We start from the raw sequence: 14,526 nt of genomic DNA on the forward strand, positions 1-14,526 counted from the left end.
TTTTTATAGTCTGAGAACTCCAAGCCAATTAAAGAGTGTATACACACACAATAAATCACATATGGCAGAAAAGTTTTGCTCCAGTGCCCTCCAACGGTTGAAGCTCTCAGCCAATCAGTGACGTCGCAGTGAAGACAATGCTCTCTCACCTGATGGAGAATCCTCACTGATTGGTTATGTCCACAACTGCAATGTGCCTGAAAGTTTCAAGCTTTGGAGAGCAGAGCAGCCTAACCTTTCTGCCAGTGAGTCTGCACGCTTCAAAGCTTCTTCCCAGGGATATTCTATCGAGGCCTCTGTCTGACTTACATCCCACACAGTTTCACATCCCATAACTGCCTCGACATTCAGCAGCATGGATGTTTCTAGGATTTGAAGTGTAATGGGCTCGGTTCCCAGTGGTCTGAGGGAGTAGACCTTCATGCTCATCGGCTCTGGGAGAAATTTCCTATAAAAACAGTCTTTAAATGATTGCTTCCAAGAAGTTGTCAAAAGATGGACATAAACAAACTTTACAAGGATACAGAAGACTTTGCATTACGCAGTATCCCAGAGGAAAAAAAAAAATCCAGAGTAGGCAAATTTCGTTCTCTCAACTTTTCTTTCACTTTTAACTTTAACTTAACAAACTCATTGTATGCACTGTGGACATCACTCTCACTTCAAGCAATACATTTCTGCACACTTCTTAGTCAAACAGCCCAGTCTTGTCAAACTTAATATTTTAACTTTCCAGTGTGCCTTAAACATTTAGCATATGTAGAAAATATTCCTCTAACATAAGAACTAAATATTTTGATATGTAACAGGTTTACTGAGCATATTCTAAAAAAAGAGATTCCTAAAATGTAAACTTGGTAAGGATTACAAGAGTTTAAAGGATGAAAGAAGCAAAGCAAGTGGAACATTTGTGTGTAGTTTATCCCAGAAATACAGCATGCCCTGCCAGAGGAAGCCTCGGAAGATCACATGGATAGGGAAAAGGTTGTAAATAGGTGGGAATCTCAAAAGTGTTTTCTTTCCTCATCATTTCCTTTTTTTGTTTGATCGTTGTGGGGGTGTAAATGGAAAAAAAAAAAAAAAAAAAAGCTCTGGCCTAAGCGCGCTTATCCGTGGGTCAAAGCTTAACTAGCAGCACCCCCTGGTGGTAAAGAGTCGTCAACACAGATCATAGATTTCTTGTAACCAAAAGCAAAAGTCAGATCTGCTTTAGTTGTCGTACCTGCAGCCTGAATAGAAAGAGGGGTTTTAATGTTTTTTTGTGGGGTTGGAGGAGGTGCAGGGGGGTCAACTTACAAACGGGTAGCTCATATTAATTGTGATCCGGTGTCAGGCTGCTCTTTGGCACAGTGTTTGTGCTGCTGCTGTGCAAATCACTTGAGTGTGCGCTGCGCCATGCCTTCAGTTTAGAAAGATTAATCATTAGACACTGACCTAGTTATGAGTGCCCAATCGGCCTCTCATAAAATACACACAAATGAAAGTATTTTATTCTGAGAGAAATGTGACGTGGAAAAAGTCCAAAGTTGTTAAGTTTAAGCGCGCCGGAATGGAAACCACAGCATGACAAACACTTATAACACCTATAACAGCACTACCTTCTAAACGCGATATGTATTCTCCCTGTGTGTTCACTACCTCTATATTTAGTTGCTGTCATGTGCCGTGGTGGTCAGCTGGGCGCAGCCACAGGACACGCCTCTTGGCTGAATGGGTTGCGCCGTGCGTAAAACCCTATTTGCATTGGATCAAAACTTCTTTCACTTGTTGTTATTTTTTTTATGTGATACTTAATTAATATTACTGATTCGTACTCAGTCTAGTTAATGCCGCGATGACGCGAGAGGAAGATCTTAAACGGATCGCAAAAAAACTGGACAAGATGGTGTCTAGAAATAACATGGTGAGACTATTTTGACACCCACAGGTGGCATGTTTGTCTGCAACCTCGTGTTGTGTAGCAGGCCTGGGAATGCTTCTTCACAAACAGGCAGGCAGTTTTTGTTCATTTTGTAGGTTTTTTTTTTGCAATAGAAAGTTTGATTTTGTTAACTTTAAACCCATGGAGAAAGTCTGCACAGTTACAGCACGAGGAGTTGAGCGTGCTGTAACAAATGTTGAACAGGTGTTTGGCGCCGGATTGCACAGATTTCGCCTGCAGGACATGTTGGGCCCCCGAGCAGCACTACAGAGTATTTAACATGGGTCAAGTTTTGCAGAATTATCTTGCCAAGTTTTTTCTAATCTAGCTGTCATGGACTTGGACCAGTTACTCCATGTACGCAGCGGAAATTAAAGAGCGCGGCCCGGACAAGGTCGAGCCAGTGCAGTCAGTGTCCTGAGAGGCAGACTGTTGTTGCAGTGTTCAAGAGAGTCATAAACACTGGTGAAATAAAGGTCGCCAAACTATGACCTATAGTCACCACTATAAACAAAATCAGCTAATTTTCATCCCAACACATGTAACTTCACTCTTAATCAACATATTAAGATGTATAATATGAATTTAAGTCATGATGATGTCGTTTTTTAAAGGTGAGTAAATTCTGTGCTGCAGGTGCTTCATCCCAGCGTCCAAATTCAGGCTTTTGGTTAGGTTTTACACTGTTATTACACATTTCTAAATGCTCAGTGTTGTTGATAGATTCCAGATAGTTTTAAATCTTTATTTGACATTGGCTGTGGCTTTTCTGTGTGCAGGACGGTGCCATGGACTTGCTGAAGGAACTGAAGAATTTTAACATGACACTCAAACTTCTTCAGGTAGGATGCCCTTTGAAATTACACATTCATTATTCATTAAACATGATTTTAAAATGTATTGCTATATATAGGCACCAATAAATGAATGAATTAAATGGTTGCTAGTGACCTAAACTCATGTAATGCACATTTATAATTTTTTTTTTTAGGAAACGAGGATTGGCATGTCGGTGAATGGCATCAGGAAGCATTGCACGGATGAGGAGGTCATTGCGTTGGCGAAGGTCCTAATTAAAGACTGGAAAAGACTTCTTGGTATATGACTTTGTGGGCAGAAAAACGCTTCACTGTGCAAGTCAGTAGCTGCTTGTGTTGGCGCAGTATAACATACTGAACTGAGTGATATGCTGATACGACAGGTCTTCCCTCCACAGACTCAGGCCACTCTCAGAACGAGAAACCACCGGAAATGAAGAACGGCTTTGACTCCAGCAAAACAGCAGGATCCCCAGTCCACTCGCCCTCTGAGAGACACAGCAGGTTAGTGCGAAGCTGTTTGCTGCACGCATTTGTACAGGTGCAGATAAGAGGCTCACACATTATACAGTCATATTATCCTGGCTCATGCAGCACCCACCTGAAGTCAGACCAACACCTGCGATGTCTTGGTGTGTGTTCAAGTGTACAGTCATGGTCACATGACTTGGCACATGACATAGGTCACATCTTAGAGTTTATTTTGTATTTTTATTCATATTTTTATTGCTGTGTATTATATGTTTTACATTGTATATTATGTATATGTATATAGTTTTGTATATCCTCATGCTGTTATAGCATTTTAGCACATCACTACTCTGATAGCACATATAACTGTTTGAAGAGCAGCCTGGCCCCAAGCTGAACAACAGAACTCAAAAAGAACTCTAAAAATTGTTCACCAAGCTTGCCAAGTCCCACAGAAAAAGTTTCAGATCTCTTAAGTTGATCGCAATGTGTAAGCATAGCGCAGGCAATAAAACAGCAACTGCTGGGACAAATCACCACATGTAGGTTTTTATCAGCAGTGTGCTCAGATGGTTTACACTAAATGTACAACTGTTTTCTTGTGTTGTGTTCTATTTGTTTTGTCCCCATGGTAATTATACAAACAGAGCCATGCATTGCAGGGCTCTGTTTTCTCCCTTAATACTTTTGCCCACTTGAGGGTAGTCAAAACCACATCACTGTTTATTACCAATCAAAACTGTGGTCTTTTTCATCTAACCAGCACTGCAGCATCAGTTCACAAATAAAGGATTCTGATCATCTTCCAAGACCCAAGGGAGAATTTTTCTACCCACCGAGAGTTTATCCAGTGTGACCCATGTAATTTTGATGTGCAGGGTTGGAGATATCCCCTTGCAGACTGCAGATCCACCGGGAGGAAAAGTAGTCAGCCATAAATAATCTTTGCCTCATGCCACATTCGAATTACATAATTTTCAAAATGCATAGCTTTTTTTAAAAAGAAAAAAAAAAAGGATTGAATGTCTGAGCAGGCCTTGGTCTTAAACTTTTGTGTCAAGACAGGAACAGCAAACCTCAGCACCACGGACAGAGCTTTACAAAGAGAATACAAAGACAATGAAAATAGACCTAGACTATTAGTTTAAAATTTCCAACAAGACTTTATTTTATGACCAGTCTCGGTCTGGTGAATGTATGAATCTGCTATAACAATTACACTTAACAAAACAAGGTGCACTATACTGTGTTTACACCTGTTTACATTGCAGTCAAAACAAGACATCTCAAACTTACCTTCAGGTCTTGGGAAACTTGGTGAACTTGGTGCTCTGTAGTTGACAGCTCCGTTATTGAGGATAGGATTTCTCTATTTTTGAAACCAAGGAGTGTTTCGCCACAACTGTTCTTCATACACATGTACACACGTGCACACACACAACCACTCTCGCTCTCTTTACATCTCTCTCTGGAGTAATTAATGTTGCACTGCCAAAACGTCAGGTTTCCTGGATGGTGCAACACGCAGAGAAACTTTGTTGTAAGTGAATCTGGTAAATGTTTTCCAAGTCTTGCATGGAGACAAAAACGAGACATGTTTTTGTTCTGTTAGTCACAGGAGACTGGATGTCAAAGTGAAACATGACTCAGATCCCGAAAAGAAGCCCTCTGATAAAAACAGAAAAGAAAAACAGAACGAGGAGCACAAAAACAAGAAGAGTCATGTAGGTGACTCCAGAAATGACATACACCTAGAGGTACCTCAAAATGAGAAACATCCGCAAGAAATCAGAAAAGAGCGGCATTTAGAAGAAAACCACAAACAAAGAGTCACGGAGGAGCCCAAACAGGAGAGACCTCAAATAGATCACAACAAAGAAAAGCAGACACAAGATCTGCAAAGTGACAAACACAAGCAAGAACCGAGAAAAGAAAGACCGTTAGAGGAACCCAAGAAGATGAGACATGTGGAAGAGCTCAAGAAGGAGAAGCATCCCAAAGACCCCAAAAAGCACACGCACACAGATGACTTGAGAAAGGACAGACACACAGAGGAATTCAGAAATGAGAGGCCGATGTACACACCCCAGCGAGAGAGACTGCCACATGAATCCCAGACAGAGAAGCATGTCGATGCTCACAAACCAATGTTTGAAAGGTGAGAGGGTGATGGCTCAAACGATGATCCATTATTTGCAGTCAGTAAAGCCCAGCGGAGCCAGGCTTCAGGGCTGTTGAATGCTTCTTTTCAGGAGAGGAGTGTTGGACAGCAGCATCCTCTATCCCACCCGGTTCCCGTCCCCTCCTCGACCTGTTCGGCCTCCTCTCCCGGTCAGGCGTCCCTCTGCAGATGTGAAAAAAGACAGGTCAGGATGCTTGTGTGCGAATTGTTCCTGTTGATCGCACATTGCATGAGCTCACGTAACAGTTTTCTGAATTCCTCGTGTTCACTGATATTTTGACTGACTTGTTCCAACAGTATTGTAACTGGATACGTGGCCTAACCGGAAGCCGGCTGTCTGTGCATGGTGCATGATGTGATGGGGCAGCCAGGTGTGTTCTTATTGAAAAGATTTGCTTTGTCTTAAGTTGTATCAGCTCGAGCGGCATGCTGCGTGATTGGGAACCTGGAGTCTCTGACACGCACAGCTCTGATCTGTCGTGTTGTGACATTTTGTTCAGGAAGGACAGCAAAGACTCTCGTCCTCCTCGTCCGCACGCTCCTCGGCCCAGCTCTCCTCCGGCTAGACGCCCTTCACTGGAAGTAAAGAAAGAGAGGTCAGGCATGCCCTGTTCACATGCATGGAAGTTTGTGTGTAATGACCGAGTGAGTTGACTATGTTGAGCGTTGTGAGCGTTTAGAGGATTTTTTTTTAAAGGATGTTGATATTCTACTCAGGAAAGCTCAACCGGACCCAAATGCTCCAATTGCTCCCCTTCCTCTTCACCTTCATCCCCCTCCACCAAGGTCAGGACCTGCATGCCACCTTGCGAAATTGTGCATTGATTTAGTGCTGTTACTTATTACCATCAGGCCTCTGTGCTACACTACAAGACAAGTTGTTTTGCTTTTTTCATTTAGAAAAGACCCTCCAGATCCCAATGCTCCTCTCCCTCCACTTCCTCTTCACCTTCATCCCCCTCCTGCTCAGAAGCGTCCCTCAGTGGACGGGAAGAAGGAGAGGTCTGGCTCAGATGTTTGTCAGTGCACAGGCTGCATGTTATGTGATCACTGGAAGTGTCTAGAAAGGCCATTTTGAGAGAGAATCTGTGGTTTGGTGCAGGAGTATACTCACTGTCTTTTCTAAATCATACATTCTTGTGTTGTTGCCATGCCAGAAAGGAGTCATCAGACTCTAAACCTGCTTCTCTGAAGAGGACGTCAGACAGTGTGAAGAAAGACAGGTGTGGGATCTGGGAATTACTCCGTCTCTCATTTGTCCTTGGAAAATAACATTGATAGTGACTGCTAACTTGCTCTCTGGAGGAACTGTGAACTAAAAGCCATGTCGCTCCAAGTTACACTGACTTTTTGGTTTGGCACATATAAAGAGCTTTTTAAAAATAAATACACAATACTTTCGTTGAGGATTATTTCATTGCGCTGACAGATATGATATCTGTTTGTTTTTTTTTTGTATTATTTTTTTAACATAATTTTCTTATGTGAAACTTAAAAGGAAAAGGAAAGACCACACATTGAGGTTTGGAATGGAAAAAACCTTTTAAACAATGAAATGTTTAATAGCCATAGCAGTCTTGAATTTCATGATGTTGATTCAGTGCTTTTACTTTTTAATACTATGGATTTTGCCAATAAAGGATACACTTTCAGCTTTTTACTACTGTCAAGATAACAATATAACTCACTTCAGGGAAGAATTAAATTACTAGTATTTACGAGATACTGAGAATCATACTGTTATTCTACCACAGCCCGGTTATCATGATCCTTCACCATAGTTGTTTGATTTAAAAGTTTAAAAAAAGAACATTTACTCTTAGTTTGTTTTGCTGGTGGTACCAAAACTGTTTTCCTTTTGCAGGAAAGACTCCGTGGATAGCAAAGTCCCTAAAAAACACTCAGTGGATGCCAAGAAAGAAAGGTTGGCTGGTTGAGTGTGAAAATGCCTGCTGAGCTGTAGGTGTGATGCATGGAGGCCGAGTGGTTGGACGAAAGCCTCGTTGTCAATGAGCTCTCTGCTTATACTTTGTTATGTAGGCGATGGCTGGATTTTTTTCAGTCTCATGCAAACGTTTCCTGTTTCAGGAAAGATTCGTCTGACTCTAAGCCACCACCTCACAAAAAGCCCAGTTTGGATGTCAAGAAAGACAAAACCAGGTGTGCTGGAGCAGAAGGATGAAGCGCTCAAAGTTTTTTCACCAGCTGTAACTCGACGATAAAAACAGGCATCACTGAATAATGCAGTTTATTTTACTCTCGCTAACGTTTAAACTACAAGTGTGGAATGTCATATCTTACATGTTCGCTTAGGAAGGAAAAAGTGGTGTCAAAATATCACAATTAGGGTTTCTTTTTTATTGTAGGAAGGACTCCTCTGACTCCAAGCCGAGCAATGTTGTGAAACGACACTCAACTGACTCCAAATCTGACAGGTAGGACCACTGCTTTCATTCTCTAGATGTTGTTAAGAAAACACAAAATTATGTAATACACTAACACAGAGTCAAATTCCTCAGGCGGGAGTCCACTGAGTCCAAGAGGAGCAGCTCACCCTCACCAAAGAAGCTTACAGGTGAAAGGTAAATCCAATAAGTGTTGATTTATTTTTCTCACCAAACTACTGATTGTGTGAAAAGCAGGCTTTAGAAACAGATTCACCTTTGCAGTCCTGACTTAGTGAATATGATTCTGCTTCTGTGAAAATCCTGAAGATGATGGCATTGACTTTGTATTCCAGGAGAGAGTCTCACGGCTCCAAGTCCTCTAACGCTGCTCCTGTGCAGAGGAAGCCTTCGACTGACAGCACAGACAGGTATTTTAACATCAAGACTATCCAAATTGTAAGTTACTTTAGATTCATCATGCATTCTTCTCATTAGGCTTTTAAATTCAGTCTAACTGGGGTGTCTTAAATTTTTGTTAAGGGGGATTTGTTGCATCATTTACACCAGTGTGTGTAATGTGTCGCCCTCATGCTCCGAGTATGTTATGTAAACAATATGGAGATCACTTGGTGTCCTGGACTCTATTGTACTGTACTGTACTAGTCACACTGGGTGCCTTTACCCCACTGTGTAAAACACTGAGTAGGTATGGTAGTTGCAGGAATGGTGATATCGTTTGGTCCGGCCACCAAGCTTGTTTACAAGTTTTGCTTTCCTGCCGCTGCTGCGATTCTGGCTCTAAGAGATGCAGGTTTTATTTGCAGCAAGTAATTTCACTCTCTACTGCTCCACTGGAGCTCTACAGTACAACAGTAGCCAACTTTGGTTATAGTGGCAGTCTCCAGGTGTGAATGTGTGATATGATAAATGTAAAGCAGGACTGTGTTGGGAAGGAGAAGCCGTGCTCAGCTGGCTTTCCCTGGGTAACTTACAATATTGATGTAGTCCATATACAGAGGAGTGAAGCGTCTCATCCTGACTGCCTGTCCTGAATTGGACTCTTGAAGAGTTCTCCATGTTAATTAGCACCCATGAGAACAAACCCAAATCACTCTTCTCTTAAATAAATCATTTAAAAGCCTATATTTGACATTATATCACATTCCAGTGTAGAGATATTAGCATTTTAACTTTTCTTCCTAAAAGAAGAGTGGCTTGGATTTGTTTTTCCTCCAGTCTCAATGAGCGTGTCTCTACAACACACTGAAGCCAAGGCAGCGCTCCTTCTCAAGGCCAAACCACACACACGTTGGCCCTTACCAAATATTTTAGCTGTTCCAAACAGAAACACTATGAGGCACAGCTTTGAATGGCTTATTGTTTTTTTGCTTTTATGCACAAAATAGACCAAATAAAAAATATTAGATTCTTTTGTGGATCTCTTTTGTAGGGAAGAATATTCTGCACAGCCCACCACATTGCAGCCCAGTATTTTATACAGGCATGGGTGTTTATTTTGCAATGTGAATGTTTTCATGTTTCCTTTTCTGCAGGAAGGGGAAAACTGATGCTCCTAAAACCCCCACCACCCCGACCAGTCCCATGTCACCCACCTTCAGTTCTGCAGGAGGCCCGTTGTCCCCACGCCTGGCCACAGGAGACTCCATCAGAGACAAGTGCATTGAGATGCTGGCTGCCGCTCTGTGCACAGACAGTGAGTCACACATTACTATATCAACAGAGCGGCACAGACACTAATATACACTGTCGCAGCCAGTGTCTCAGTGTGCTGAAATACTGGCTCATACAATAGACAAACTGCAATAGCAAGGCTCTTCATAAGAAACACACCAATACAAATACGACTGAAGTGTGCAGATAAACATGAACTGTTTCTCTCTGTCCTTCATAGATGACTACAAAGAATTTGGAGCCAACTGTGAAAGTATGGCAGCGGAGATTGAGCATCATATCCTTCAGTTTAGTCACTAGTTTACTGCTATGGCTGGTTTGACTATGTTCTGTATCAGTAGACCTGCTGGCATCAATCAGCTGCTCATTCAGGTTGAGGTGACTAATGGAAAACATCTCATTTGATTTGAGCACTGCAGTTGGATTAGCGTGCAACTGAATATTTGCTCCACACACATATATTGATATTAGCATATATGTTTGTCAGTGTGCAAGAAAAGATTTACACTTTGCAGTAAAAAAAAAAAAAAAAAAAAAAAATATATATATATATATACATATAAGTAAAGTATAAGTATAGAGAATTTAAAACCAGTATTAAATACCTTACTCAGCAGACTCCACTGTGTACATTACTTTGTATTGCATTGAGTTGGCAGAGTAGTGTAATAAGTAATAAGTTAATTATTTTATTGTTCAGCTGTAAAATGTGTTTGCCAGCCCCACACTGGTGGGAGTAAAGCCTAGAAATGTGAATGTCAATTATTAATTTACTTTTTCCAGAACTGACCTACCGGAGCCCCCTGGTGGTGACAAGTAAACATTGCCAGAGACACTATCAAGCGGAAGCTCTGGCTATTTAAGTTTATAGCAACTATTTGATCATCACATTTAACGATTTTTTGCAAACAAGAAATATCAAACAATATATTATTAATGGAATGTTTTTTAGTCCCAAATTTCGATTTTTTTTTTGTTGGGCTGTAGGTAGGATGTACATTATCAGTCATGCTCCCTTAACTCCACTCCTCTGTGGTCGCACATATTTACCAGGAGATAAAGGCCACTGATATGAAATATAAGAACAGGGTGCGTAGCCGCATCAGTAACTTGAAGGACCCCAAGAACCCCGGGCTTCGCAGAAACGTCCTGGCAGGAGGGATTGAGTTAAGCCGCATTGCCACCATGACTGCCGAGGTACAGTGGGCTACAATTGCATCTTCACCCAGAATGAACTCTTTTACACATCTCACTCACAAACGCTGATGTGAAATGTAATTCCTCTTCTTGCTGTTGTATCTGCCTTTTACATTTGCTGTCTTCTGGCTTGTCCGCATTCACATTCTGCCCCCTCTATTCCTTTGATCAATTCTAAAATTGCTTGTTCTTCTTCAGCAGTATTTATTTCCCAATGCAGTGAATTCAGGTCAACCGCATTCAGTGATTCCATTGGAATCAAGAAAATCTCTTAATTTTGACTCATTTTTATTCAGTGTATTCATTTTTATGATACTTTTTTCACACAGAACTCTAATGGCTTCTTGTTCCTCTGCTCCTCGTTCATTTCACATTGGCCCGGGGGCTCCCTTCTCTCCTCCATTCACATCTCTCCCTGCATGTAGGAAATGGCCAGTGATGAGCTGAAACAGCTGAGGAACGTTCTGACCCAGGAGGCCATCAGGGAACATCAGATGGCCAAAACCGGTGGCACCACCACCGACCTGCTGCAGTGCGGCAAGTGCAAGAAGAAGAACTGCACCTACAATCAGGTAAACAGACAACAACATTCAAATATAACATACATGTATGTGCGCACACGTGCACATACACAAGGACACATAAACACATGCACAATGGCTGTTGGAAAGTGTCTTTTCTCAGTATACTTACTATTTTTACTATTCTTACTACACTTATGTGCAAACGTAAATGTCCATGTCAGTTTTCACTTTCAAATTTCACTCTATAAGTTTCTATACAGCTTACAACTAAGAGTATTTGTTTGAGTTTTAGCAATGAAAGATAATGATTAGAGAGAGAAAAAAAGCTTGTTGTATTTTTACACCTTATTGAGGTCATCGTGTGAATTTGGCCATTGCTATGGGATTTGACACATTACTGTAAAAATAACAGCAAAGTGGTTCTCAAAATCCCACCTTGTTTATCACATGTCAGTCTTCCCTACAGGAGACTGATGTTCATGGCATTAACAAACTGTAAAAATCCATCTGAGAATCCCTATTCAGTTTTGGCAACAAATTACAAGATAGCGTTCCAATCCCTTTTTGCTTTGAGAAAGTACTTTCGGTTGGCTGCTGGTCACCGCAGTGCTAAGAGCTTGTCAGGATGTGAGTGCCTCTGTGGGTTTGATTATGACTTTTTAATGAGAAAAAATACTTCAGCAGAGGGAAATCCAAACACAGAAAAATCGAAGGTCAAGGAGAAAAGTCATGTTCAGCGGAATCGCTGGAGACCAACTATTGACCTGGTCAAAGGCTCATATTCATCAGAGTGTCTGAAGTCAGATTAGCTATTGCCACAGCTATTGACTGTACTGGGAAAGTGAAGGCAGGACTGCAACATTTCTAGCATTTTGGAAAGGAACATACGAGTGTAAGTTGGTCTGTTTTTTTCTGATCTCCAAGGTTGAAGTCAAGCTTAATGAAAACTCTGATTCATCTTACAGAGGTGTAATTACTGCTTAATCGAGTGTTTAGGGTCAATTGGTTTTGTTTTAGCCTTTTACAGCACCGCTCTGCATTCTGTAGCATCACCTTTTGTTAGTTTGTAAAGGCTGCTATGTTTGTGTGTTATAGGTGCAGACCCGCAGCGCTGATGAGCCCATGACCACGTTTGTCCTGTGCAATGAGTGTGGGAACCGCTGGAAGGTGCGTCCTCTCACTACTCTTTATATAGAGCATCTTGATGACGTAGAGCGTGTGTTAAATTTTATTACTATCCATTGCACTTATTGAAATATTTTCCTTCTAAATTTCAGTTCTGCTGATGCCTTCCTGCTCAGACGACTATTTTTCTGAAGTCCTGGGAAGTTATGTGATACTGCGGCTGGTGATTTCACTACATAGTATTGTTTGTACAATTTATACTTGAAAATATAACATTTTAAGCATGTGATTGTATTCTAAATTTATTCAGGGTTTGCATTACCAGGAGCTGAAGACTGTGCATGGATGTCTGTTTGATTAAATGATGATCATGGTGCTGTCATGATGGAAAGGCTATCATAATCCACTTATTATGTTATGTCATATAACAGCAGCTGTTCACTTTGTATATATTTAATTACACCCAAACTGCATAAAATAAATTAACAATATGAAGGCTTTGTAAACTGTCACATTTAATAAACAATTTTGACAATCAGCATTTTTGTCTCAGTCACTACCCGGACCATCTTACGTGCTGCAAAATACACCATTGTTTGCTCACCCTCTTAAGTTTCCCATATTTATTTATTTTTATGAATTATGCATGAGGTCGTGACTGTTTTGTGCACTGGGTGTGGGCACAATGCCTGAGGATTATTACCTAGTTCTCTAAGTTATCACAATCTGACAGTTAAACAACAAACTGAACAAACACACCACTGTCTAGTTTTTTAAAGATTATTCCAGTCAGCACGGTCAGGATCCAGATTCGAACACGATTTAAATCTGAAAACTGAATACATGCTCAAAATTTGCATTAAATTTGCAACCCACTTCTGTTTCAAGAGTGCCTAAGATTCAATAAGCACTTGATATGTTAATGATTATGAATAAATGCGTAGGTTCAATTCTGTCTCCAAGACTTATTTTTGGACAGCTGAGGTTCAATTGATTGTGAATAAGCTTCTATCCATTATGAATACATAAACATGTTTGCACCCGAGACTGTGTTTTTTGATGGAAAATGTGCAGCGGGAGTTGGAGTTTGGCTATTGTAGCGCTGTAAGCATACAGTAGATGGCAACAATGCATCATTTCTTTCATCAGAGTCTGACAGCATTAGTGCCCACAATTCAGTCTTTCTTTGGGTTAGCCAGAGGGAAGAGAAGCAATCCTCACTTTCAGTTTACTCAGAATTTGTTATTACAGAATACTGAGAGTGATACAGTTATGAAAAATGCATTTGTGCCTTCAGCAACTTCAAAATTATACCTCTCCACTCCTCATTTGTTTTATATACATTGCATAATATGTGTACTTTGCTGATATTATGAGAAATCTGGTCTGTATGTAAGTAAGAAAGGCCGACAGAAACAAAGAGAAAAACTACAGAGCTTGCCTCAGGCTTTGCAGTAGCCATCTGGTTTCCTGTGAGTAGGAACCACATTTATTTTTTTCTTCTGCATCACTCCCACCATTAAAAGCCCCGTTTTGGTTTGCAGGCAGAGATCACAAAGCTTACAGTAAAGGAAGGCATACATACTGACAGTGTTATTCTCGCAAGCTGTTATATGGAGGATCAGTGTGTACCCTGGTCTCATCATTATCCGTCATCTCTAGCATTTCTGGAACATATGTTACAATCGTAAAGAAAAATACATGCAATGTGTCATTATTAAAGGAAACAGAGCTGAAACTAAAGGTGGACATGGGGGAAAAAAACCTTAAGTTAATCTAAAAACAGACCCAACAAGCTGAAAGGAATCTGAAAATGTAATGGCTTTCTCTATAATTAAATGAAATAAGATAATATTCCAAATTGTATTCAGTTCATGTTGATACAGTGGAATTCTGTCTCACTATAACATTATAGTGAGTATGTGACTAATGACCTTGCCCTGTGATATTACCAGTGAAAACACTCATGTGTACCTAACCTATGCAAAGACATTTCCTGCAGAAGACAAACTACCAAGACATGAACGATGTAAAGACATGAACACTGAATTCTTCAGCTAAAACAAACAGCAGCGAAATAAACATCTTAAATGGTAACTGAACGTTTTGGGAAAATAAAATGAAAACATAAGTGGGAAATTCTAATCTGAAATTGCAATACTGTACGTAAATCAAATATGAATGTGAACAAAAATTAAAACCGTATTGC

General features: G+C 40.7%; 1 protein-coding gene across 2 annotated transcripts; it reads left to right on the forward strand.

Moving 5' to 3' along the window:
- Window positions 1-1,696: 1,696 nt before the first annotated feature.
- On the forward strand, window positions 1,697-12,788 carry tcea3 (transcription elongation factor A (SII), 3). Of its 2 annotated transcripts, none has more exons than XM_030073415.1 (13): window positions 1,697-1,903; window positions 2,701-2,763; window positions 2,913-3,018; window positions 3,138-3,243; window positions 7,759-7,827; window positions 7,912-7,974; window positions 8,133-8,207; window positions 9,333-9,493; window positions 9,692-9,753; window positions 10,519-10,668; window positions 11,094-11,240; window positions 12,288-12,359; window positions 12,470-12,788. In XM_030073415.1, exons 1-13 carry the CDS (start codon window positions 1,835-1,837, stop codon window positions 12,476-12,478), a joined length of 1,152 nt encoding a protein of 383 aa, XP_029929275.1. In that variant the 5' UTR covers window positions 1,697-1,834; the 3' UTR covers window positions 12,479-12,788. The 2 variants fall into 2 exon arrangements, with proteins under 2 accessions (XP_029929275.1, XP_029929274.1); XM_030073414.1 differs by having other exon boundaries at window positions 9,692-9,748; window positions 10,514-10,668.
- The last annotated feature ends 1,738 nt before the right edge of the window (window positions 12,789-14,526 follow it).

The sequence above is a fragment of the Myripristis murdjan genome, chromosome 16, assembly GCF_902150065.1.
Source record: "Myripristis murdjan chromosome 16, fMyrMur1.1, whole genome shotgun sequence".
Lineage (NCBI taxonomy): Eukaryota > Metazoa > Chordata > Actinopteri > Holocentriformes > Holocentridae > Myripristis > Myripristis murdjan.